Below are 26,437 nucleotides of genomic sequence, written 5' to 3'. Positions count from 1 at the left end.
TATCTGTGTGTCTGTCTGAACATGGAGCTCAAGAGCAGGAAGATGTCTGGTTCAGTTTGGGGCTGTGGCTGATGGCAGGCCGCAGGACAGGCTAGAATTAACTAGGCGAGCTTGGATCCACAGTCCCTGAGCACAAATCCCGACTCAGCCTAGTTATCTAACCATGAACAAATCATTTAAACTGTCTATGTCTGTTTCCTTATCTGTCAGGTGAGGATAATATTGATACCTACCTCACTGGTTGGGATGAGGATTAAATAAACTAACATCCAATCGAGTGCTTATAACAGCGCCTGACACAGCAAGCACATAAAAATGACAAAGCAGGGACTTCCCTGGTGGTCCAGTGGGTAAGACTCTGCGCTCTCAATGCAGGGGGCCCAGGTTCGATCCCTGGTCCAGGAACTAGATCCCGCATGCATGCCACGACTGAGAGTCGGCATGCCACAACAAAAAGATCCCGCGTGCCTCAACGAAGACCGGGCACAGCCAAAATAAATAAATAAATAATATTTTTTTAAAAGAAAATGACAAAGCATTTTTGTTCCCCTGGATGGATTTCCCTAAATATCTTCACTCAGATTTCTGACTTATGTGAGTATACACAAACATTTGCATACTTTTCTCTGAATATTTTCCTCATAAATAAATATCTTCTTTCATAATAAATAATTATCCAGATGCCCCCAACATCCTCTCTTAAGTCCAGCAGCACATCAGCACAGCACAGATGTCCCTCTTCCCATGTCTGCCTGCCAGCTGGTCTATCTATACACACACACACACACACACACCCCTTTTCTGAGTGGCTTCCCAAAACATCCCTTCCTAATTTGCTATGAAGTGAGCCATAAAGAATTTATTAACAATGAAGAAAAATCATAGCTAAGTATCAGATATTCCAGAGGAAGTAAGATTTGAAATAAAAGCTAGGAAGTGGTTATTTTGAGAAGCAAGAGAATGGAACCGGGAAGGGGGACATATATAATGTTTCATTTCTTGAAAAGAAAAATCTGAAGTAAATACAACTATTGAGATGTGATAAAGCTGAGTGGTGGTTATACTGTGTGTATTATTTTATTCTCTACAGTATTCTGTTTGAAACATTTGAAATCATTAAATAAAAGTTCTTACTGTGGCAGGGAAGACCTAACATGGATGTGGTTAGAATATGGTTATTACTGTGAAAATAAGCAAGGTTCATGGACATTTCCATTTTTAAAAACCTCACTGAAAAATGCAGGAAAATACACACACACACACACACACACACACACACACACACACACAGGGCTACTTCAAAAAGGATTTTTAAAAACAACTGTGAAGATTTATATATAGTTAGAATCAACAGTATTGAAAAAAAATCAACAAGTAAATGTTTCACTGAAGGTAGTTACTATGTATTTATATTATTTATATATTTATTAACAGTATAAAGGGACACTGATTTTCAAACTTTCAATGTTTATAAAGGAAAAAAATACAGAATGATTTTAAGACAATTCCTACTTATTTTCTTTCTTAGTGGAAAAAAAAAGCACGATACACAATTGTCACAGCCTGTACTGATTAATCTTGCAAGTGATATTGACAAAAACTATAAAAATCTCAACTTTAGAGTGCTAGCAATGTTGCCACTAGGCGTGTACATCTACACTGATATCAGTTAAATTCAATCTATATCATAGAATCCTTTTTTCACCTTTCCCTTGGAAAGCCAAGTATCATTTGGCTTTCCTCACCCCTTGCTGTGTCCCCCATCACTAGTGCTATGGAGCACCTGTGCTCCCAAGTCCTCTGCTATCCTATCCCTATGCTAATCCACAGAGGTGCACCTCAAAACATCAGGTTTCCAAGAAGGGAGGAGTACCTGGCTCACTGCCTCAACTCCTACCAAGGAGGTGAATGTCCTCCCAGCCTCCATTCACTCCTTTACTTATATTCCCATTAAGGCTGCTTTGCATCCTTAGGAGATTCAGAGGAGAGCAGGGGCGGACCCTTTGTGCCCAAAGATAACTAGAGCCAGGAAATCAGTTCAGGCACTTCCCCGCCCCCTGGTGGTGAACAGAGAACACAAGCGGGCCAGAGGAGCCTGGCCCAGCGCAGGGTGGGACAGGTTAAGGGAGATGAGGTGAGGAAGCAGTGATTCTGTACATCGGAACCGACTGGGCGGTTGCTACGGGCACTGTCTCTGACCTGTCAGCAGTTCAAGGTCTGATGATGACCTTCAGGTAAATGCTGTCATGATCAGTGGGCCCAGAGATGCAGTGGTGGAGGCTGGGGATCAGCACATCCCACCACTTGATCAGGCCACACTGATTTTTTTAATTGTAAAAATAACATTAAAGAAAATGTTTACGAGACGAGTAAGAAATCATAGACCTTTACTGCTTTAATACAAGTGTTTTCATGGTCTCTTCCTTCATTGACTTGAGACTTACAACTTAGTGTCTGATCTTTTTATCCCAAACAATAGCAATATTCCAGTTATGATCAGAAAGGAAGCAGGGGCACTTGAAGTATAGCAGCATTTCTGCAGGTCCTTGTCTGGGACTACCCCAAAGGCTTCTCCGGGTAATAGAGAGTAAGGGTGCTGCTTTGGTGGGTACAGATGGTAGAGCCTTAACTCATGTCTCTCCAGGCCAGAGCCCTGGGCTCGGCTCATCTGGGCTGTGTGAATACCCCTTCCTTAGAGGATTCTGCAGGTAGAAGGTGCCCAACCTGCCCCTATGGTAACAGTGCAAGAAGGCCAGGCTGGTGTATGTCCAACCAAGTCCCCAGAGGAGCATGATCAAGGGACTGAAGGATGCTATTTAAGGACCAAATTTTACTGAGATCCCTTCTCAGGCCTGCCTTCCCCAAGTTTCTGTATCCACTAGATTGGAAACTTTCTGAAAGAAATGCCTGGGACCTCTCCTTTGTCCTTCCAGCCCAAGACCAGGTAAAAGAAAAAAAAAATGGTCAAAGAAATCCTCATCTAAAACAGCTGCTGTCCACTACTGCCCAGCCTCTGGGCTGCACTGTCACTTGTGAACATGAAACCACTAGGGGGAAGTCTGGGTCCACGATGAGCCAGTTCTCCTAGGGAAAACTGGTCAGCTTGTGCAAAGACACTCTTCCAGAGCCACATCCCCACCTCTTGGTCCCCCAGGGGCTTCCCTGTCATGGTCTCAGCTGTGCTGTCAATTCTCTGAGAAGATGCTACTGGACTGAAAACGGGTGGGAGGAGGGGTGGAAGTTGCTGCCATTTTGGGGAGTTGAACAGGGCCTCTGGGGACTAAGTTCTTCAAATTCTTGGCACCTACCACAGTGCCAGGACCATAGTATGTGTTCAGTCTTTAATAATGGTTGCATGCAATTGAAGTAACAAGTAACCCAAAGCAGAAGAAAAGCTCTAGGGGAGGGAAGTTCGTGAGTATGCACTGGGGAGGGGCTATTCTGTGACCAGGTTGGGGCTGAAGCCCCTGCTGCTTCCCAGAAATTCTTTGGTCCCCTATGGTGTCTTCTGTCTACAGAAGCCTTGGAGGTCTAAGTGATGAGTCTACTGATGGGGTATGTGTCTGGACTATGTGTGGGGTTGGAGAGGCATCATAACTCAGGCGGAGCAGGACAGCACAAAGGCTACAGGTTTCATTCCCAGCCCTCAACTTATAAGATCCCTCCAGGGGCAGATACTGAGCCCAGCCTGGCTGGGGCCCTGCTGAGCCCTATCACCCTCAGGGGTGGAAGGCCAGTTCTGGCAGCTCCCTTACCCTAGGGCCACTCACATTTTTTTTCACACAGGTAATCCACATTCATTATAGAAAAACGCCACATCACTCTTTATTGGACACCAGCACCAACACCAGCCCCCTTGTCTCCAGGCACACAGGCACGTGGGCAAGGGGCCCCGTCCCCTGGCAGGGGGTACAGTGGAAGCCTGGCCCCGCTACCGCTCTCCTAGGGCCAGCACCCTCCTCGGTGCCTGGGGTACTTGCTCATGTTTGTTCAAACTCCACGTCACAGTAGCCTACGCTGAGGGGCTGGGCCTGGACACCCCGCCTGTGAGAGGACGTAAAGAAACAGGGCGAGATGAGCCCCTCGGAAGGGGGCCGGTCTTGGGCCCCAGCAACACCTTCTCCACCCCAACCAATGGTCTCCCCTTCCCCCAGTTCAGTGGATTTCAAACTGCCACTAGACACCAAAATTCCTTGGGGGGGGTCTCACTTCCAGAGATTCTTGCTTGGGGTGGGGCCGTGTGTTGGCAAGAATCTGCAATCTGAACAGGTGCCCCAGGTGATTTTGATACAGGGACACCCTGGAACCTTGAGGAACACCTCTGTATTTCTAACTTGCCTGTTTCTGTGCCCCAGCTCCAAATAACTCAGTCTCTTTAGAAAAAAGCTGGATGCCTAAGGGGTGCCCAGTGCTCCTGGCCCACAGAGCCCCCATTAATGGCTCTAAAACTCTGTAAATGTGGTGAGGGGGGGAACCGAGGCACTGTCCAGCCCATGCACAGGGTGTGGACATGAAATCCTATCCTTAGGTCTCAGCCTCACAAGTTCCAGGACCTGACCAATCTCCTTAGGGTACCTCTAGGCATGCCTCCTTTATTACCCAAATAAGATATGTGCTCAGAGATGGTAAGTCGCCCAGTAAATTACAGACAGTTGAGGTTCAGACCCCACCATGCTTGGCTCTCAGCCTGGGACTCCCCTCTCTACTAGGCTGTTTCCCCTAGGGCCTCAAGACCTAGTAAGTGAATGAATCAGGGAAATGACCATCTTACGCAGGCCCATCCTAACAGGGGCACAGGTGTCATGAGAACCCATAAAATCATGGCCATGGCTACGAGCGCAGACTCTGAAGTCAGCCTGGTTCATATCCTGGTTCTGAGCAACTTTGGGCAAGTTACTTAACTGCTCTGTGCGTCAGCTGCCTACCTCTGAAATGGGGATAAAACTACATCCCCCTCATAGGGTTATGGTAAAGATTCAATGAAGCAATGCTGGCAGAGGGCTAAGCGCAGGGCTTGCCACACACAGTATGCCCCTGCAAGTGTTAGCTATTATCAGTATTCTTCTCCTGTCAGTAGGGTTCCTCAGCCCCCAACCTGCCAACGGCCTGCGTACCTCAGCAGCTCACAGCGGAAGTGTGCCAAACGTTTATAGGCAAAGTCCAGGTTGGTCAACATCTTGTTGCTCCACAGCCTCTCGGCAACAGCCCCTGCTCTAGGCCTGCAGGAAAGGGGACATGCACCAGGTTGGGCCCTGGATTCCTGGCAAGGGTGCTGGATACCCACAGCCTCTTGTTTAGGTACCCTGGACTAGCTCGGGGCCAAGGGACGTGATCAACACCTTAATCAGAGTGACAGCCGGCTGGAGGGCTCACAGGGACTTCCAGGGCCCAGCTCTATCTTCAGCAAAATGGGAATCGTGATCCCATCTCCTCCTCTCCCAAACACATGGGAACCAGAGTACGCCTTAAAGGCGTCGTGAACACGGATACAACAGTGGCCGAGCAGCTGTTCTCAAAATGTAAACTCTACACACCCAACCAGACTTGGTGAGGGGCTGCAGCCTCTGAGGAGACAGCATAGAGGAGTCTTATCACAGGGCGATGCACTTCAGGGTTGGATCCTGGGCAAGCCATCCCGAAAGCAACATTCTTTCAACATGTTCTCCAGGACTCCTTATCTCTATCTGTGCAATGGGGACAACAGTCTCCGTCTGACACATCTAATGGGCTGGAGGAGTAAATATGCAAGTCAGGCGGGAGGTGACTTACGTACAAACAGGGGCAACACTGCAATGCCCCTTCTCTCCCAGGCCTGAAAGGAGGGTGCTCAGCTGGGGGACGCTGGATGGGATTGAGCCTGTGAGGGAGAGCCCACGCCCACAGGCCCAACCCTCCACGTCCCCAGATAGCCCTTACCAGAGCCTGGGGACCAGGTTTGTGCTGTCCACATACTCTCCCCACATACAGGCCTCTCCGCCGATCACCAGAGCCTTCTGCTCAGGACTACCTGAGGGAAAACAAGCAACCACAGGCCTCTACCGCCTTCCCAACGTGGCCCACTCCTCAGATAGGTCATTTCGTCTCTTGACCTGCAATGTCCAGCCCAGAATCTCCTGCCTCCCGCCCTGTACCCCATTCAGCCGCCTTTGGCAGCAAGGAGAGCTCCCTGTTTACCTTCAAATGCCAGTGGCTCCACCATGTAGATATTCTTCCAGTCAGGGCCATAAGTTATGTGGTTCAGGTACCAGGGGGCAGAGAGCAGGGCCCGGAAGCCGGCACTGGTGACCAGTTCCATCTCCTTCGTGTACCTTACAGGCATCTCTTCTCGCCAAATCTGGATGACTGTGTCTGGCTGAACCTGTCAGGAAAGGTCAAAGGGCAGTAGGAGATTCCCGGGCCACAGTGTTATGCAAGCAACCCAGGCCAAGGGGTGTGTGTTGCCTCTGCTCCCCAGCAGCAAAGCATTTCTCTGTGACTCCTAACAACTGAGCTTCTAGCCCAGTGCAGAGGCCGAGGGTCCCACAGGCCCTAGGAGAGCTCCCTGCTGCCTCTCCCCCAGTCCTTCTGCAGCTTCCCTGTCTACACTGAGATAGTAACACCAGCTGTGAGCTAAGGGAGACAAGCAGTGGGGCCCAGGAGACTCAACAGATCAGGAGCTACCATGTCCAAGCATCTCCAGATGCTTCTGAGGACGGGACGAGGTTCCTGCAGAGCCCCTGACGTGGCAGGAAGCTGGGATCTTAGTGCTCAACAATGAAGGAGAAGGTAGCCCTGCTCGCAGACCTGGAAGATCCTAGTCTATGACACAGGCAGGAAAACCCAACCCATCATGCCAGTCTCAGGAATCCCAAGTAACCTAGCAGCAGAAATAACTCGTTCAGTTCATAGTGAGGGAAGACAGATGGAGGCCCTGACACCCACACCCAGGGCTCAGACCTCTGTACCCGCACAGGAGCAGGGAAGGGATGGGAGACCATGGGGAGGCACCGAGGGTGGCCCCTTCTCTCTGCCCCTGGCTCACCTTTACTTTATTATCAAACACCTCCTGCCACACCACGTAGCCCTTGCCATAGGCAGAGACGATGTCCAGCAGCCTTAGAGAGTAAAGGGAATGTCTGCTCAGTTCAGACAGGCTCTGTGCTACAGGTGCCAGTGCCCTGGGGGCTGAGCCTGCTTAGGGGCCCATTCCTGACTGACCAGTTGGGAATCAACCACTCCAATGAAAGGACATGACAAAGGACCCTTTCAGGGGCCCAGAGAGTGGTCCAGCAGGTCCTGGTCCTGCTATGGAAAGTGAGGACGTCACAGGAGTTGACCCCCAGGGATCCTGCCCTCCCTCCCTCCTTCCTCACGTCTGGATGTAGAAGGACTCCAGCTTCTTGAAGTCCTCACCAAAGCCTTTCTTCTTCATAAAGGCCTGGATATCTGGGTTGGACTTCCTGAATCCCAAAAGAAAATGAAGATTAATTCTTTTGACATCCTCAAAGCCCAGAGCTTGGGGATGTATCACCTGGCCTCCCACAACTCCGTTTTTTCACCTGAAAAACCAATTGACTGAGGATCTCAAGAGGCCACAAATTTGGGAGGTGTGGCTAAACAAAGTTAAATGAAGGGGGCCACTGACATAGGCTGAGAAAGGCTGAGTCTGGATCTGAAGAGCTTCAAGTTCACCCTCAAAGAGAACACATATCAATCTCTCTGGGCTATGACATATGGTTCTGAGGTCTAGGCTTGGGGCTCCGGCACAATGGATTCTGGCTTCTGTCTCTTACCTCCCACACCCTGGGCATAGTCTGCTTTTCCCTTAATATTTATTCTTTATTCCAGTTGGATACAAGCATTGCTGTCTGTCACCCATTGCAGCTCCCTTACCCCACAAGGTCTACATTTTGTTTTTTCCCTCCTCCACTCTTTCCTCAGATCCAGCGCTAGTGCCCACCTCGCCAAGAAGCCCCTGAGCCTCTTTTGAGCTAAGCAGATCTGAGGGTTGGAAGCTTACAACATAATACTAACTAGACACTGTCATATATTAACCTCGAATTCATATGTGTCCTGTCTCTTCAACCAGACTATTTTAAGCTGCCAAAAGAAGGGATTTTCTCTATCCTGATTTTTCCAAGACAGTTCTGTGCCCAGAGCTGGTTTTTCTGTAAATATCTCAAGGCTATGACAGGAGGAAAGGAGAGTTTCACATTCACAGCCTTGCCAAAATCAGGTAGGGCCTCTCTGTAGGTGGAGAGAGAAAAGGCCGAAGATCTAAGCCATCAGGATGGAGACAGATGAGGAACACCTGAGACAGGTAGCTTCTCACGGGCTAACCTCTACTCTGAGGAGGCAGTTCATCAGGCCAGGATGGGAAGTTCACAGGGCTCATACCAGCAGGTGAAGTCAACCTCATCTCCTCCAAGGTGAAGATAAAAATCTGGGAAGACAGAGCTGATCTCCAAGAAGAACGTGCTCATGAACTCATAGGTATTGTTGAGAGCGGGATTCACTGGCCCAAAGGTGCCAGAAGGGTGAGACCCAGAGTAGCAAGGAGTTAATAATCCAGGGACACCTAAGGCAATAGAGAACCTCACACTAGTGTCACAAATACACAGACCCCACATACAGTCACATACATGATGACAATCACATTCAGACATTACGTGCACACAGACAGGAACACTCAGGCATTCACAGACACTGGTAATTATGAGCATTTAGTGACAATCAGAGAAATACTAGTATGTCCACAATCATACACAGACAACGGTCACACACATACTCCTGCCTTGACACACTCTTCCAGCAGGGGTCACCCTTGGTCCCAAAGTTTGCCCTCACGTAGCCTATGGGCAGAAAAGCAGAGAGCCTGATGCAGCAAAACTGGCAAAATCTTTCTTCCACGCTAGAGCACAACAGCCTACAAGGGCATCGTGAGGCAAGGACGTCTGAGAAGAATTTGCCCTTTTTATTTATTTATTTATTTGGCTGCATTGGGTCTTTGTTGCTGTGCACAGGCTTTCTCTAGTTGCAGAGAACAGGGGCTACTCTTTGTGGCGGTGCATGGGCTTCTCATTACGGTGGCTTCTCTTGTTGCAGAGCACAGGCTCTAGGTGCACGGGCTTCAGCAGTTGTGGCTCGCAGGCTCAGTAGTTGTGGCTCACGGGCTTAGTTGCTCCGTGGCATGTGGGATCTTCCTGGACCAGGGCTCGAACCCGTGTCCCCTGCATCGGCAGGCGGATTCTTAACCACTGAGCCACCAGGAAAGTCCCTGCCCATATTTTAATAGTAAGAAGCGGCCTCCTTCGCCCAAAGTAAATTCTGCCTATCTAAATTCCCAGTGGAAAAAGTTGATGGAAAACATTCTTCCAGAGACCAAGGCTGAGGCATGCTACATCCAAAAGCCAATATCCTAAAGTCCCGTTGAGGGGAATCAGTAGCCTCCCTCCACCTCCAGACATTATTCTTACCTGGTCCCCATGACAGAGTGTGGCCAGGAGTGTCGAACTCTGCCAACACACGGATACCCCGAAGCCGCGCATATTCAATCACCTCCTTCACATCCTGTGCTGTGTAGATGTGGGTGGCAGGGTTGTAGGACCCCTGAAAGGCACAAAACACCATTCAGGACCTCATTTCCTGAAGGCTGGCAGAGGAAAGGATACTCAAAATGCCTTCTGGACTCCCCTGGATATCAGAAAATCTACCAAGAGCCCTTTGGTATCAGGGGTCTTCAAGGAACTTTATCATAATTTCCCACAAGCTATCACATCTACTGTCTTATCTCAGTGCCATGATGCCAGTGAGATGAATAAGGTAGTTATTATGCCCAGCTAACCAAATATAGATAAATAAAAAGAAGATGGGACCAGGAGAGATTCTCTCCTGAAGGTCACAGAGCAAATTAATGGTGTAGTTTGGACCTGAACTCAGGTCTCCTGACTCCAAATCCAGTGCCCGCCCCCTATATGTCAGTGTGTCCCTAAAACTGGCTGGTTAGGAGGAGAGCTGGTGTCCTTGCCAGCAGGGCGCCATAGCCAGGTTCAGACTTCAAGCCATCAACTTGGTCTGGACGAAATTAAGGCATACCTTTTTCGTGAGGTTTGGAAAAGTGAAGCTCTCATATGGGAAGGAAGAGTCATCGACCAGATGCCAGTGGAACACGTTGAATTTATTGTATGCCATGACATCCTGTAGGTCAGAGCACGCACAGTTAACTCAGTACAACTTCTCCGGCTTCAGCCCCAAGCTTGGCAGGCTGCTCCACACACGTTAACAGGCTCGACCTGCCCAGCTTCCTGCTAAGTGTTCACGGGTTCTCCCTATCAAACCTTCGCATCGGGTTGCGCCTGGCCTGGAGGGAAGGGGAAGACCCTGCACATGCGAAGATGGCTGACAGAAGTAGTATCTCCTCTTTGGGGGATGAGTTATGGTCACATCGAGAGGAGGGCTGCAGCTCCGTGGTACCCTGGGGTCTTCAGAAAGCCCCACAATACCCTGAAAACTAGTATTTCCTCCTGCCATTTGTTTTGGGTTGTCTGACTAGTGTTTATCCAGACGGTGAGGTCTGTTGTGAATTTAGTAGCCCCATAATCCATAAATCTCAGATGCCAAAACTGGTGGATGTGTCCACTTCTTTGGTTCCATCAGGAGAGCAAAGGAAAAGTTAGACACGTGAGCTAGATCAGCAACTGTCAGGTAAGACTGCCCATCAAATTCAAGACAGTGAGGAACATCCCCAGCTAAGGCTTTTGAACATCTCTTTCCTATGGCTTTGTACTAACTAAAGTTAGCTCTGCTTAGTCAATTCCCCAAACCACTTCCTGCATCGCTGGAGATAGCCTGGACATTGGTCCTCAGTAGCCAAATGGGGTAGGTTTAAATCACTCTTGTTATTTTTTTGAATCTTGGAGCAGGTCATCTTTTACATTTTTCCCGGGAGCTCATTAAGTTATGCACATTCTCTCTGTAACTCTTTAAGAATATGGCACCTGATCTATCTGTTGTCCCATTACCCCAGAACCCTGAGGGCAAAGAAGGCCTTAAGGCCTGCGTACCAGAGTGTCCAGGATGCTAGCCAGTGGCAGGTAATGGCGAGACGTATCCAACAACAAGCCCCTGTGAGGGAAGCGGGGGAAGTCCTCAATCTCCGTCTTGTTGATATAGAACTGTGTGGACCAAACACTGAACATGTTAAGATTCAAAGGAAATTCACCAGTGGGGTGGAGGGGGATGAGAAAAGTCTTCCAAGATCCCTGAAAAGCCAACCTGTGACTGTTCTGCAGGGTAACTGTCTCCACAAACACCACACACCTCTACCTCAATGACCATAAGCAGGTACCTGTCCAGAGAGCAACTGTCCCATGCCAGCCAAACACAGGTGTCCCACATACCACTCAGCCCACACATTCCAAATTTTCACTGACTGTTAATATTTTCTTCAAAGCAGTGTGGTCTCAAGGTCATTTCTAAACAGTGACTCAGGGGAGCTAAGTTATACCCCAACTGGCAAAATCTACCAAACCAGTTTCCATCCATATCTCCTTGAATACTCTTTTTTGGGGCCATCTCAAGCCACCAGGACTCTGTTTAAGGTAAAATAAGATATTTCCAGGACTCTCAACATTGGGAGTAAACCCCATAGATTTTTTTTGTGTGTGTGTGTGTCCCCCAGAGATTTAAAAGGAGCCCTTTTTGAGGGCCCACACTCACCGTGCCCTCAGGAGATCTCCAAACAAGCTGGCTAAAAGTCTCCAGACCTGCAGGGAAGTAGAGAGGCAGATATAAAGACTTAGGGAGGTAGGTAAAGAGTTGGAACCATTTGGAAGGTTCCCATGTGGCACGGCACAGTGCTTGGGCACACAGTGAGAGGGGATCTAGTGTAGGCTTGATGGTTTTCTCAACAGTTACGAAAAGGGGATAGTAGGAAGCCAGTATCTATTTTTACTCTGTATTTTATTTGGGGAGGTGGCAGCATGAGGGGTTTTTGTGCCCCTCCTAGCAATACACTAACCCACACGCCTCTTATCTATACTTCCTAAGCCTTGAATTTACAAAGATATTAAGAAGAGAGGCCAAGATGTGTGCCCATGAGGACAGACGCAGGGACAGGCCAGCTCATAAGGGGTTAAAGCTTTCCATGGATAATACCCATTAGGAGCTAAGGGAGCTGAGAAAAAGGGGTCCCCAATCTGCTGCCCCTTCACTTCTCCCAGACTGAATTGTGAGAATGTGATCATTGACTTGAGTTTCATAAACTCAGTCAGAAACTTGTGGGTCCACAGCTGGACTCAGAAGAAAAAGAAGCCTCCACTTTTCCTCTTCAGAGCCTGAGAAGAGAACCAGCTATAGGGAGCTGAGGTGTGGCAGGCAACAACTGCCCCAGAAGACTGGACACAGACTCCTAGATTCCAGCAAAGCCCAAGGGCAGGCATGCTGAGTCCAGAGCACTAGATGTTCTCAACAGCTGGGGCCTCACTTCTGAAAATCCAGCAGAAGCCCTGTGAAGGATTCCCAGAATCCTAAATTTTCAGAATTTAAGAATTTGTGAGACTTTCATGGTCACTCAGTAGCTCATTTGAGGCGGGCTTCCAGTGTACCATCTGGGCTTCTCTCCAGTCTGACTCTGACGCCTAGCACTCGGGGTCCCAGATCTCCCCTACCTTAACCTGCCTAATAGTTAACACCCACACAAAAACTACAAAGGGGAGTTGGCATGCTGTTTCTCCAAAACACAGGGGAGGGGAGGAGAAGCTGGGGAACAAAGACAAACCAAAACAACGTTTGGAGTTCAGTGAGAATTTCTCTCATCGTTCACCAGCAGACCTTTTACCAGAAGCGGTCGAGTTGTTTGGCTAAGTCTGTATCTAGGGACCGAATACCTTTTCAGTAAGCCAAGAAGAAGGGCAGGGGGGCCTATCACTCGTTAGCTAGCAAAGTTCTCATTTTCTCCCCAAATAACAGAGTTCTACATATTTTACCACTCTTTACCTCTTTTTTGACATTTATCTATTCCTTTTGATCTAGTTTTTAAAGAACCTTTCCAATCATGTGTCTGAAAGGAGAGCTGAACAAGCAGTGCTTGTGGCAGAGTGGGCCTCTCTCCCCAGCTGCCTGCCCCCTGCTTCCCCAGAGCACCTGCCCAGGGGAGTGGCTGCCCCCGCACAGGCTGACACCTGTCAACTTCTGGAGACAGCTGTAAGAATACTCCCTTCAGGGAGCTGGGGAAACACTCCAACTGGTCCATAAAGCAAGCTTCCTAAGGTGGGGGTGTTTGCTGGGCCCCTAGTCCTGACCCCTACCCCACCAGGGCCGACCTTCCCACATCATCCTTCTCTCTCTCCGAGTGTCAGCCCTATCTTGTTACCTCGGAGGGCGCCCCAGACAGTCTCTGAGAGGAGGAAACACTGCTCATCATTTACGGTCAGGGTGTCTGAAATGACAGAAATGACTCCATTTGGTTAAGGATTTCTGCCCTCAGATTACAATCACATGTTCTGTGCAAATCCTTGGATTAGAAAATAACAACAAGAGAACAGTATGGAGGTTCCTTAAAAAACTAAAAATAGAATTACCATATGATCCAGCAATCCCACTACTGGGCATATACCCAGAGAAAACCATAATTCAAAAAGACACATGCACCCCAATGTTCACTGCAGCACTATTTACAATACCCAGGTCATGGAAGCAACCTAAGTGTCCATTGACAGATGAATGGATAAAGAAGATGTGGTATATATATACTATGGAAGATTACTCAGCCATAAAAAGAACGAAATTGGGTCATTTGTAGAGACATGAATGGACCTAGAGACTGTCATACAGAGTGAAGTAAGTCAGAAAGAGAAAAAACAAATATCGTATATTAACACATATATGTGGAATCTAGAAAAATGGTACAGATGAACCAGTCTGCAAGGCAGAAATAGAGACACAGATGTAGAGAACAAATGTATGGACACCAAAGGGGAAAAGCAGGGAGGGGTGGTGGTGGTGGTGGTCGGATGAACTGGGAGATTGGGATTGATATATATACACTAATATGTATAAAACAGATGAACAAGAACCTGCTGTATCAAAAAATAAAATAAAATTCAAAAAAAAAAGATAAGCTGTCACCCATGCGGAGTTTTCCGTTATATATGGATAGTTCTCTTTCATTTAGGAATAAAAATGCAATATATTATAAAACAAAAAATAACAACAAGGGACTTCCCTGGTGGTCCAGTGGTTAAGATTCCACACTTGCAGCGTGGGTCTGATCCCCGGTCGGGGAACTAAGATCCCTTATGCCGCATGGCACTGCCAAAAAAAAAAAAAAAAGCTAACATTTTGTTTTTTCTTTCAAAGGGGAGGCGTTCCCTGAGCAAGCAAGGCTGCACTCAGGCCTGGGGCCACAGTGGGAGGGTGGTCACCCAGTGGCTCCGAGGCCCTGGAAGACAGTGTGTGAGGAGGGGCAGGTGGATACAGATTCCTCTACAAAGCACCACCCACCCTGTGGGTCAGTTTCCCCACCGGAAACATAATTCCTGCCAGGCTTTAGCTCCAAGTATGAAGGGGAGAGGGATGCTTGGAGGGGTGAGTCCAGGTTACGACATTCCCAGAGCCTTTGGAATCACCCTCCTGTCCTTTTGTCTCCAAGCTTCAGCTACCCCATCAGGAATGTAAGGAAGAAGCCAAGACCTGAATGTTCGCTTTGCAGACTGAGACGTCCCCAAATGCTGCTGCTCAGAGAGGTCGGTGGCAGCCACAGAACCAACGCCTTGACTTCATCTCGGTTCAAACGGCCGAAAACTCCTTCTCTTCCCAGGGTAGGGTCTCTTAGAGAAAATCAGCAAAGTGTACAAGTTCCTAAAATGCCAGTGGGATTATATTCAGTCCAGAAGGCAGGTGTCCTGTGGGACTCAGTGAATAGCCAGTGTGATGTTCACAGCCAACTGTCAGATGCTGGTTAGACTGCATAAGAAAAATTCACCTTTGACCGCTCTGGGCACTTGGTGAGCCCTGGTCCCCACACTCATGGAGGGCTCCAGGCGTAGCATCCGTAACTTAGACCAGGCCATCTGGAGTTACAGCTCCAAACAAGTGCTTTCTCTTCTCGAACAGGGAACAAGGCGGTACTTACAATTCTCCACAGACTCCAAAGAAGGAAACTGGTCACATCCAGGAGTGACAACAAGGATAACCAACGAATTCTTCTCTGACATATGCCGTTTTCCTGCAAGGACAGGATGAACTCAGTGAGGCTGACCTGCCACCAGAAACAACAGGCAAAACTAAGGCCCTACAGAAGGGTTGCTGGCTCTGGTCCCTTCAGCCTGTGTGCCTGTGGTAAGGGGGAGGGGACGGATCTGCCCTTGGCACTGCCTAGTCATCTGTTCAACTTGGTCACTTCGGTCGTGCTCCGCTCTCCCTAGTAACCCGCCTGGCCCGTGTATGACTGACCTGGCAGCAGCTCTCTGTAACCGGGCTCTCTGTTTCTGACTTGTAGAGGCCAAGCACATGATTCCAAGACCTCAACAACGGCTTCTGAACTAAAGGTGGCTCTAGAGTACTGCTAGTCAAAGTGTGGTCTGCAGATTAGCTGCTGATCTGCAGACGGTGTTACTGGTGGGTCACCAGATAGGAAGCTTACATGACTCCAGAATGTGAGGCAACTATGTCAGAGCAAACACACTGTTTAGGTCTAACAATTTTTCATAACAAGGCTTTCTTGTTGAAGGGAACAGTTTTACATTCTGGTGCGTATGCTTCTCATCTCATTGCAGACGGGCACTTGAAGTAGCACTGCTCTGGAGGGCTCCAGATGAAAGCTTCCAACTTTGTAAGAGCTGAGGAGCTAATGTGAGCAGATGAAGCAGATGACAGGAGGATCTCCTATGCAAAGGAGGCCTGAGATGACCTAGCGGGCGCTCCAGCAAAGGCACGTGGCCACCAGCCCATCCTGCTTCCTTCCTTCCTCTTCCCAAACAGGTTCTCTGTCCAAGGCAGACTTCTTCCCAACAGCGGAAAGCCACCCAGTAGGAGACAACTATATACTATCTAATATAGTTTAACACATCCCAGTCTACGCAGGGAAAAAAAAAAAAGCCAAAACATGAATGTACTGTCTCTTCCCACCCTCCCACTGGTTCTTCTCCATGACCTTCAGGGTGGTTCTGATTGTACCACTCCAAGCCTGAACCTCAGTGAACTCCCACTCTCTTATTCTTTTTCTGGAGCCACATTCATCCCCACTGGCACCACAACATCCCTGACTTCCTATGGAACTATAAAGTCAGGGGTAGGATGGCCTGGCAAAAAGCAGGGAGAGAGGATTCAAAACCAAACTGGAATCCCAAATGTTATCTAACTCTAGGCAGAAGGGACCCAGGCACCTTGAACCATCTCAAGGAAGCCTGCTCAAATCTCCTGATCACTACACCTCATGGCTACATCTTGGCTTTCAGGCCAGCCAGGAAGCAAGTCAATCAGGGGCCCTTTCCCACCACAATGAGCAGACATATTCTTTCCCCTGCCTGTAAATACCCTGTTGCCCCACACTAATACCTGCTTAAACCCTGGAGGCAGAAGAGAATCTGAGGCTATTCTGGGACAGGCCAACTCACAACTCCATTCTAAACCCTGAAGACTCATCCCCGCAACACAGGAGGACAACCAGACTTTCAGGGCAGAGAGCACGCTCAAAGCAGAATGTGCAGGGCCATCCCAAGCTCTCTAAGCAGACAGGCCATCTCTACAAACCCCAAAGACCAAGGAGGACTTCACTGAGAGGCAGGCGTGAAGAAAACTATAAAAGAATATCCCTTCCTTCAACCACGGCCTCATCCCTTGTCTCCTTATCCCCACCTGACCCCACACATTGTGGAGCCCCAATATCATTGTGTGGGAGCTCATGTGCACATCTACCCAGGCGGGCATGCAAAAGAGGACAAAAGTCCTGAGCTGTATAGTCTGAATCCTCTGGACCTCAGTCTACCAAACTGAGGAGAAATCACAGCTATTCATATGCAACTGCCACGGTCACTGTCCTGATGATGAGAGAGGCTGCACAAACACCAGGTTTATCTGAACTTACTTAGAAGACAAGAAAACATCTAACTGCTGTTGTTATTATATTTTTGTTTTTCTAAAACACACCTATACTCCATTCTCTAAATGCATGGTCTCTTAGTGGGGAAGGTCCCAGACTCCTTTGAAGATCTGACAAAAATGAAAGGATTTTTCCCCTAGAACAATGCCCTTAATTTAAGGGCTCATCCCTCCACCCCTGACCACCAATCTCATGGTGAAGAAGCCCCGTCCTAAGTGCTCTCAGTGACTCATGTGGGTTTGGGCTGATAAAGAAGACACAGAGTCATGGCTGCTGCTTAAACAAGCTCTGAGGAGGAAGGACCAGGGGACACAGTGATGTGAGAGCTGACAAAACAGGAGGGACACTGGGTCATTTAAAGGATGTAAATAGAGACCATCATTGTGGTTTTCCGCCTCCAAGTTGCCACTCTGAAGAGAACAGGAAATAGGCAGGGGACAAGCCAGCCGCCTCTACAAACACCCACACACCCTGCGCTGGGAAGAACTGAGGTGTGGGAAGCAGGGTCTGGCAAAGAGCCTGCTCACCAGCAATCGCACGGGAACGCTCGCAATGAGCCCGGGCGGGACAGCAGGAAATTCTGAAGCCTCAAGTGCTCAGGAAGCAGCATGGAAAACAGAGCACTGAGCTGGGAGATCAGGAAGGGTTAGTTCTGGTTCTGGCCCTGCTGCTGCCAAGCAGAGCGAGTCTCGGGGCTCCCACTTCCTCCCTGATAAACAATGGCAGGGTGGGACCAGGTCCCAGCAGCTCCTCAGAGCCAGGACTTTGTGATTCCACAGACAGGTCACATACTCCGGGGTCCCATTCTAGACCACTGCTCCCGTCTCCACTTTCATGGACGCCTGCTCTTTTCTTTGGGTTCATTGAAAAGTTTGTATTTTTTTAAATTTAAGAAGTTAAAAAAATTCAAACAGCCCAGAAGTGTTTACAGCAGAAAGAAAAAAAAGGTTATCTTTGGCACCCCTCTTCTTCTCTGAAGAGATAACCACAGTTAGTCTTCTACCCTTGTGCCCTCTTTTTAGCACAATTTAGCCTTATTCATCACAGGTCAGCTCTGGATGTGGAACTCAAGAACAAGGGAATCCTAGACCCTTTTACTACCAAAATCCCGCTGTTGTACTTTGTCCAGATGCCAGTACTATGATCCTTCCATTCCCTTTCTCAATCCTCTCCCATCCTCACTTCCTTCACTGCTACCCTAGATGTGGTGACCCATCACCTCAAACACAATCTAGCCAGTACTCTCAACAGCCTGTCCCTGTCTTCGGTTGCACACAGTGGGCAAAACCCTCAACCTGGATCAATCTAACATCTGCCTTCCGTGCACCTATCCTGGTCTCTCATCTTGGCTGGGCCCCTGATGCCAATCGTGAAAATCTGCTTCTCCACCACTGCTTTTTTCTATTCTCTGCAACAGCTATTTCAGACTGGTACCACTTTCTTCAAGTCCACAACTGGATCACAACCTCCTTTACTCTCAGCTGACAATCAGCAATCATCCACCTCTACCTTCCCCGCTCCTCCCTGACAAAAATACCTGCAACTCACACCTGGTCTTCACCGTCTCCTTTTCCTACCTTGGTGGAAGGGGCTTCCCTTCACCTGTGCTCTGCAACTCTCCTCAGGCTCCTCTTGTATAAGTTATCTCCCTTTCCCCCAAAAACCTTCAAATTATTTCTTTTCGCTGATTCTCTCCCATCGGCATTAAAATCTTTGCAAGTCTTTCCTAGTCTTGACTCCAGGTCATCTCAAACAGTCACTCTCTCTCTCTCCTTCCAGTTACAAAAGAAACTCTAGAGGAAATGGAACCTGAGCAGTTCAGTGCTGAATTTTAAAGTCAGACAGATCTGGGCTCAAATCTGGGTTCTAACACTCCTAGCTGTGGGACCCTGAGCAAGTTATTTCCCCTCTGAGCTGGAGGTTCCCCATCTGGTGATCATGACAGTACCTACCCCATTGGGCTGTTGAGAAGATTAAATGAGTTAAAGCGTGTGAAGTGCTTAGCTCAGTGCCCGGCACACGAGAGGTGCTCATCAAGTTGGCCATCCTTAGTCCTCTCTTTGTAGCCACTTCCTGACCTCCTTTCTACTCCTCAGTCCACTATAATCTGGCTTCCTCCACCATCACTCCTTTGAAAATGCCTTCACCAAGGGCCTGTAGTTCTGCAACTAAATTCAAGGGATCCTTTTTAACAAATTCATTCATTCATTCAAGTTATTTACTGAGCGCTTACCATGAGCCAGGCTATTCTGTGCTGGGGATACAACAGTGATCAAAACAGACAAAAATCCCTGCTGTACAGAGGCAGCATGGTACTAACACTTTCAGGACCTCTTGGCAGCATCAGACAGCAGACAGCCCTGACCTTCTTGAAACTAAACTCCCTTAGCTTAAGGGACACTGCTCTGTCTTGGTTTTCCTCCTAACTCCTTGAACATGCTTCCTCATTCTCCTTTTCCTTCACCCACCCCTACGTGCTGGTATCCCCAGGGTTCCAGACTTCTCTTTTTCTCCTTACTTTATACGCTCTCCGGACAATGTCATCCACTCCCATGGTAGACTGATGATTCTCAGATCTACCTTTCCATGCCAACTCTTCTGGAGCTCTAGAGTCATACAGTACCTCCACTCAAATGTCTCAAAAGCACTTCAAATCTTAAATACGGAATTGAACTAACTCTTCATTCCTCTTCCTGGCTGACCTTCTCTCTCAGTTTGATAACAGCACCATCTACTGATTTACCCAGACCAGAAACCTCTTCCTTCTTCCATCCTTCTGAGTAGAGCGCAAGTTTATTCACTCATACTTATTGACTGTCTATGTGCCAAACCCTGTGCTAAACACTGAGATTACAGCAGTTAAAAAGAAAGACCCAACTAAGTGTTATAACTACAGAATCCTTCCTGGCTCTTGACATCACCACCATCTTCCCACCCACATTGGGTCAATGCCTTAATTTAGCCTCTTGTGAATTTTCACCTGGACTGTAAAAAAAATCTCCCAGTTGCTCTCCCTGCCTCCATATATATCCCATTTCCATCTCTTATCCTTTGTGATCTTTTAATATGAAAATCAGATAATGAAAATCTCTGCTCAAAAGCCTACAATGGTTCCCCACAGCTCTCAGGATAAAGTGCAGAATCTGCTGGATGATTATATGAACTCGACCCTCACCTTTCTCTGCTCCTGTGGGGGAACTCTCACAGGAGCACGATGAACTCTTTACAGAACTCTGAAAATGCCACATTTTCTCCCTCTTTTTCTCTGCATGTATTGCTTCCTCCAATTGAAACAAACTTTTCATTGCCTCCACATCTCACCTGATTAAGAAACAGCTCTGCTTTTCCTTTTCTAAAACTTTCTATCAGTCCCCCACCCTTTCCTAAGAGACCTTCCTATGTGATCATGAAGCAACATATACATACATTTTTCATAAAAGATATCTTAATATAGGCTGTTTATTTGTCTGTCTCCTCCCCAAGGCTGTGAGTTCCTCAACAGCAGGGACCAATCTCAGTGTCTTTGTATTCCCAGTGCCTGACACACGGTAGTCATTCAATAAATGTTTGCTGGAAAAAAAATGAATGACACTAGAATTTTTTAAATGCATATTTAATGCTACATATGCATAATGATTGTGCTATACAATAATCAGATATAAATGGCAAACAGTTAATGTAGAGATTACTTTTATACACCCAAACCTAGTATTTCTGAAGTTCTGGGACTGGGGTGGGGAATAGTAAAAAGACACCCAGACATCCAGAAAGAGCCTTTTCAGACACTGCTCTGAAAACTCCTAGGTCCACAAATCCGAAGATTCAGGTCTTTCTACTTCTCTGGAAGGGAGAACTCATTCCGGCAACAGGGTACCCAGAAGCCACGTCTTTACCTCAGTGCATAATAGCCTGTCCCTCGACCCACCCTGCTCCTCTGTGAATCAAAACATTTCCACCATATCAGTGTGTTTAATTCACAGAATCTCAGCAGCATAAAGAAAACACCACTCGCTTTGGTTATAAAGTGGCATGTGGTTTGGCTTCTGGAGTGGAAACTAGGGAAGTCAATCCAGCCTTTGGCACATCCCACTCTTTCAGGTCTATCCTGCCCCACAGTCCTGGCACTCTGCTCACTGGGGCCAACGCTGGTTCTCCACGCCCACTTTGCCCCCACCCCCACCCTCCCCCTCCCCGCCACTCCCAGCTTCATATGCGTGGCCTCCAGGCTTCCTCTCCCTGTACTTGGCCTAATGACAGCCCTTGGAATCATTCATTTCCCACTCATTCCAACCACGATACATGGAGCACTTACTGTGCATCAGGACCTGTTCTAGGTGCTGAGGCAGTTAAAAGGAAAAACAAGCCCTGGTCCCTGCCCTTGAGGAGTTCACAGTCTAGTGGGAGAGACGAATATAAACAACAATTACAAAACAGTGTGATAAAGGCTACAGTAGATATTATAGTTGCCTCTTTCCGGAGGCAGAGAGGGAGGCTTAACCTTGGAAGGGGACCTACGAGCAGGACCTTGAACACTGAGTTGGTGTTTGCCAGGTACCAAGAGGGGAAAAGGTATTCCAAGCCTGGGAAGCAGCTGATACACAAGAGCATTGGTGTGTCTAGGGAAGAGGCAAGACCACCCCTGTCAGACTTCTCCCTGTAGAGTGGGAGTCTGAGAATCCAACTGCCCTGAGCCTGGAGCCCCTCCATAGTGCTGCTGGATTCAGTCTAGACCATGGTGCCTCTTCCCACAAGTCCTAAGATTCTTCACCCACCAGAGACTACTAATACCTACTCAGAAATATTGATACAATCCATCTAGCCCATAGGTGAATCCTGAATATTCTCCTTTCTGTCTTCTTTTGTAAAAGTTGTAGTTAAAAGTTTTCTTTTTTCCTCTACTTTTAAAACTTAATCTGGGGGACTTCCCTGGTGGCGCAGAGGTTAAGAATCTGCCTGCCAATGCAGGGAACACGGGTTCGAGCCCTGGTCCAGGAAGATGCCACATGCCGTGGAGCAACTAAGCCCGTGTGCCACAACTACTGAGCCTGCGCTCTAGAGCCTTCGAGCCACAGCTACTGAGCTCATGTGCCACAACTACTGAAGCCCACGTGCCTAGAGCCCGTGCTCCACAGCTAGAGAAGCTACGACAATGAGAAGCCCGCGCACCGCAACGAAGAGTAGCCCCCACTCACCGCAACTAGAGGTAGCCCATGTGCAGCAACGAAGACCAAATGCAGCCAAAAATATAAATTAATTAATTATTTTTAAAAAGGTGAAAATCCTAACTTCTCTCCTCTTTGTGGACATTTGGGAATGCTTCTAAGTTTTCAATATTATAAACAATGCTCTAGTAAATATTCATATATATATTCTTTGTTAAAGCAGTTGTGAGAGATTTTGGTAGGAAAATTCCTAGACGTGGAAATTCTAGGCCAAAAATATTAAAGTTTTTAGTTTTGATGCTGCCAATTACTCTTCCAAATTACTTACTAGTTTATCTGAGCCAAAATACATGGGCCCATCTTTTCATCCTTCCAAAACTAGACTATGTCACTTCTTTTTCATCTGTGCCAGCCTGATTGATAAAGAAATACAGCATTGTTTTAATTTGTATTTCTTTAATAATGATTGAATTTGAGCATTGCTTTGTATTTACTGGTCATATTCTTTGTACTTTTTTTTTCCAACAGAAACATTTTTTTTATTGAAGTACAGTTGATTTACAATGTGCTAATTTCAGCTGTACATCAAAATGACTCAGTTATACACATATATACATATACATTCTTTTTTTTACATTCTTTCCCATTATGGTTTATCTCAAGAGATTGGATATAGTTCCCTGTGCTATACAGTAGAACCTTGTTTATCCATTCCATATGTAATATCCAAACACATGTAATAGTTTGCATCTACCAATCCCAAACTCCCAGTCCATCCATCCCTCTCTCCACCCACCCCAATTGGCAACCACAAGTCTGTTCTCTATGTCTATGAGTCTGTTTCTGTTTTGTACATAAGTTCATTTGTCTTTGCACTTTTTTTTGCAGTACGCAGGCCTCTCACTGTTGTGGCCTCTCCCGTTGTGGAGCACAGGCTCCGGATGCGCAGGCTCAGCGGCCATGGCTCACGGGCCTAGCTGCTCCGCGGCATGTGGGATCTTCCAGGACCAGGGCACAAACCCGTGTCCCCTGCATCGGCAGGCAGACTCTCAACCACTGCACCACCAGGGAAGCCCCATTGCACTTTTTTTAAAGGTAATTTTCTTTTATTGATTTGCAGAGCTGTTTCTAGATTTTAACCTTGTCTTTTAAGGTTGCAAATATTTGCCTCATTTTGTCCTTTAACCTATGGGTTCTTTTGCTTTAATTTGTATGTAGTCAAATCTGTTAGTCTTCTCCTTCATGGTTTCCTTTATTGGCTTGCTTAGAAAGACCTCCTCTACCCTGGGACTACGTGAATCATTCCTTTGATTCCTTCTAATAGTTTTACGGCATATCCTTAGATCTTGAATACACCTGGAATTTACTTCTGTGCTTGACATGAGGTAAAGATTTAAAATTTTTCCAAATGGATAACCAGTCATCCCTACATATTTATTGACTAATACATCTTTTCACTTTTGATTGGAAATGCTTCCTTTGTCATATAGTAAATTCTCACATATATATATATATACGTACATACACATACATACATGAACTTTTGCTTGCCTCTGGAACTTGTTTCCTTGGCATGGTTTTATAGTCATGGAAGTCTACTGTGTCATATTGCTATCATCCTTTGTCACTCTGCCCAGTACATAAACACCTCTGCTCATTTCTGGGCCCACACTCCCATCTCTCTAAGGGTTGTTTCCTCTTCCCCACCAAGCCACCTGTACTACACATCATCCATCCCTGCCAACCCTCTGGAGCCTTACTCCATGGTTATTCAATTACCAACACCCACAGCCTTTTCTACTTCCTCCTTAATGGAAGCCTGGCTCTCCCCAGGATACTGCTGCCCCTACCACTTGCTCTGAGCGGCAGCTCCTCTCACATTCTGGGGCTGAGCTATGGGGCTGCTTCCAGCCCATCCACCCTCTACCATCGAGGGCAGCAACAACAACAACAACCTCTCTTCTGTGGCTCATGACATTCAGCTGTAAAATCTTGAGCCTCTCCTTGTCACGACACTCTGCAACTTCCTGTCACTTCTTTATTTACCCAAGACTTTGGATTCCGGTCTCCAGTCTTCCTCTCCATCCGGAGGCTAGTTCAGTACCATATAGCGAACTGTCTGCTAGAAAACAGACACCTCACACTCAACAGGTCCAAAATCAAACTGACTTTTAATCATTCCCATCTGCCTCTAAAGCTCTTAATCAATCTCTCTGTCTCTCTCTCTTTTCACTCCTTCCCTCCTTCCCTTGCTCTCCTACTGTTTTCCCTATCCTTGTGAATGGCAGCTGAACACATTCAAATTACTAAATCACAAATCTGGAGCCAATGCTCACACCCCCTCTCCATCATAACCCCCACCTTCAAGCATTCCACTTCCTGAATTTTTTTTCTTTTTAAAAATTTTTTTATTTTATATTGCAGTATAGTTGATTTACAATGTTGTGTTAGTTTCAGGTGTACAACAAAGTGATTCAGTTATACATATACACGTATCTATTCTTTTTCAGATTCTTTTCCTTTATAAGTTATTAGAGTATCGAATAGAGTTCCCTGTGCTATACAGCAGGTCCATGTTGATTATCAATTTTATATATAGTAGTGTGTATATGTTAATCCCAACCTCCTAATTTATCCCTCCTCCCACCTTTCCCCTTTGGTAACCATAAGTTTGTTTTCTATGTCTGTGAGTCTGTTTCTGTCTTATAAATAAGTTCATTTGTATCATTTCTTAAGACTCCACATATAAGTGATATCATATATGATATTTGTCTTTCTCTGTCTGATTTACTTCACTTAGTATGATAATCTCTAGGTCCATCCAGGTTGCTGCAAATGGCATTATTTCATTCTTTTTTGTGCCTGAGTAATATTCCATTGTGTATATATACCACATCTTCTTTATCCATTTATCTGTCAATGGACATCCACTTGCTAAGTTTTTCTTCAGTCCTTCTAGCTTTCTTTGTCCGTACAGCTGTCAACCCACTTCAGCCACTCTTATCTCTTATCTAGACCACTATAAGAGCCTTTTAACTGGGTTTCCTGCCTCTAGTCCCATTCCCCACCAATCCCCAATGCAGCCAGAGTTTAGTCACATCACTTATCCTGCTTAATGGCTTTTATTGGCCTTCCTTGACCTTAGGATAAAGTTCATGTTCTTCATCAGAGCTCACCAGGCCATTTCATGACCTTGCATCTACCACCTCACTAGCTTCAGAACTTGCTGATCCATCAAGTTCAGTGCGTGCTTCACACTGACCACACTGACCTTGAGTTTCTTGAATATGTCACGGAAGCTTGTTCCTAAAGGCCTTTCCTACATGCATTTCTTTCTGTGTGGATTAATAACTCCACCTCCATTAACTCCTTTCAGATCTCATTAGACAGCTCTTACTGGAAGTCTTCTCAAAATGTACCCCCTGTACGCACACACGTCAGGTGTTCCCAAAGCACCTGTACCTCAGTTATCAGCAAAAATCACACTTTACCATATGTCTGTGTTTCCACTTCCAGAGATTGTAAATTCTTTTAAGTCTTTTAAAAAATTAATTTAGGGCTTCCCTGGTGGCACAGTGGTTGAGAGTCCGCCTGCCAATGCAGGGGACACGGGTTCGTGCCCCGGTCCGGGAAGATCCCACATGCCTCGGAGCGGCTGGGTCCATGAGCCATGGCCGCTGAGCCTGCAAGTCTGGAGCCTATGCTCTGCAACGGGAGAGGCCACAACAGTGAGAGGCCCACGTACCGCAAAAAAAAAAAAAAAAAAAAAAAAAAAAAAATTAATTAAAAAGATTTCATACTTTTAAAGGTTACTTTCCATTTAAGGTTATTACAAAATAATAATGTAACCTGGCTACATTCCCTGTGTTGTACAATACACCCTTGAGCCTATCTTATACCCAATAGTTTGTACCTCCCATTCCCCAACCCCTATTCTGCCCCTCCCCCTTCCCCACTGCTAACCACTAGTTTGTTCTCTATATCTGAGTCTGCTTCTTTTTTGTTGTATTCACTGTTCATTGTATTTTTTAGATTCTGCATATAAGTGATATCATACAGTACTTGTCTTTCTCTGTCTGACTTACTTCACTTAGCATAATGCCCTCCAAGTCCATCTATGTTGCTACAAATCACAAAATTTCATTCTTTTGTATGGCTGAGTAGTATTCCACTGTGTGTGTCTACACACACACAC

General features: G+C 46.9%; 1 protein-coding gene across 4 annotated transcripts in view; it reads right to left on the bottom strand.

The window, feature by feature from the left end:
* Positions 1–2,370: 2,370 nt before the first annotated feature.
* HEXA (hexosaminidase subunit alpha) overlaps positions 2,371–26,437 on the bottom strand; it is a 40,854-nt gene continuing 16,787 nt past the window's right edge. Inside the window, exons 2-14 of one of the 4 annotated variants that reach the window (XM_032623110.1) lie at positions 15,113–15,205; positions 13,352–13,417; positions 11,698–11,744; positions 11,043–11,153; positions 10,075–10,176; positions 9,456–9,588; positions 8,377–8,557; positions 7,353–7,439; positions 7,022–7,094; positions 6,175–6,358; positions 5,917–6,007; positions 5,115–5,219; positions 2,371–4,044 (exon numbers count right to left, since the gene is read on the bottom strand). In XM_032623110.1, coding sequence (XP_032479001.1) covers positions 3,981–4,044; positions 5,115–5,219; positions 5,917–6,007; positions 6,175–6,358; positions 7,022–7,094; positions 7,353–7,439; positions 8,377–8,557; positions 9,456–9,588; positions 10,075–10,176; positions 11,043–11,153; positions 11,698–11,744; positions 13,352–13,417; positions 15,113–15,205 — 1,337 coding nt within the window. In that variant the 3' untranslated portion in view covers positions 2,371–3,980. Of the gene's footprint in view, positions 4,045–5,114; positions 5,220–5,916; positions 6,008–6,174; positions 6,359–7,021; positions 7,095–7,352; positions 7,440–8,376; positions 8,558–9,455; positions 9,589–10,074; positions 10,177–11,042; positions 11,154–11,697; positions 11,745–13,351; positions 13,418–14,670; positions 15,206–26,437 lie in introns of all 4 variants that reach the window. The other 3 variants (XM_032623111.1, XM_032623108.1, XM_032623109.1) reach the window with 3 other exon arrangements.

This window comes from Phocoena sinus, chromosome 2, assembly GCF_008692025.1.
Source record: "Phocoena sinus isolate mPhoSin1 chromosome 2, mPhoSin1.pri, whole genome shotgun sequence".
Lineage (NCBI taxonomy): Eukaryota > Metazoa > Chordata > Mammalia > Artiodactyla > Phocoenidae > Phocoena > Phocoena sinus.
The sequence above is the reverse complement of the archived record's forward strand: the minus strand, read 5'-3'. Positions and strand labels throughout refer to the sequence as shown.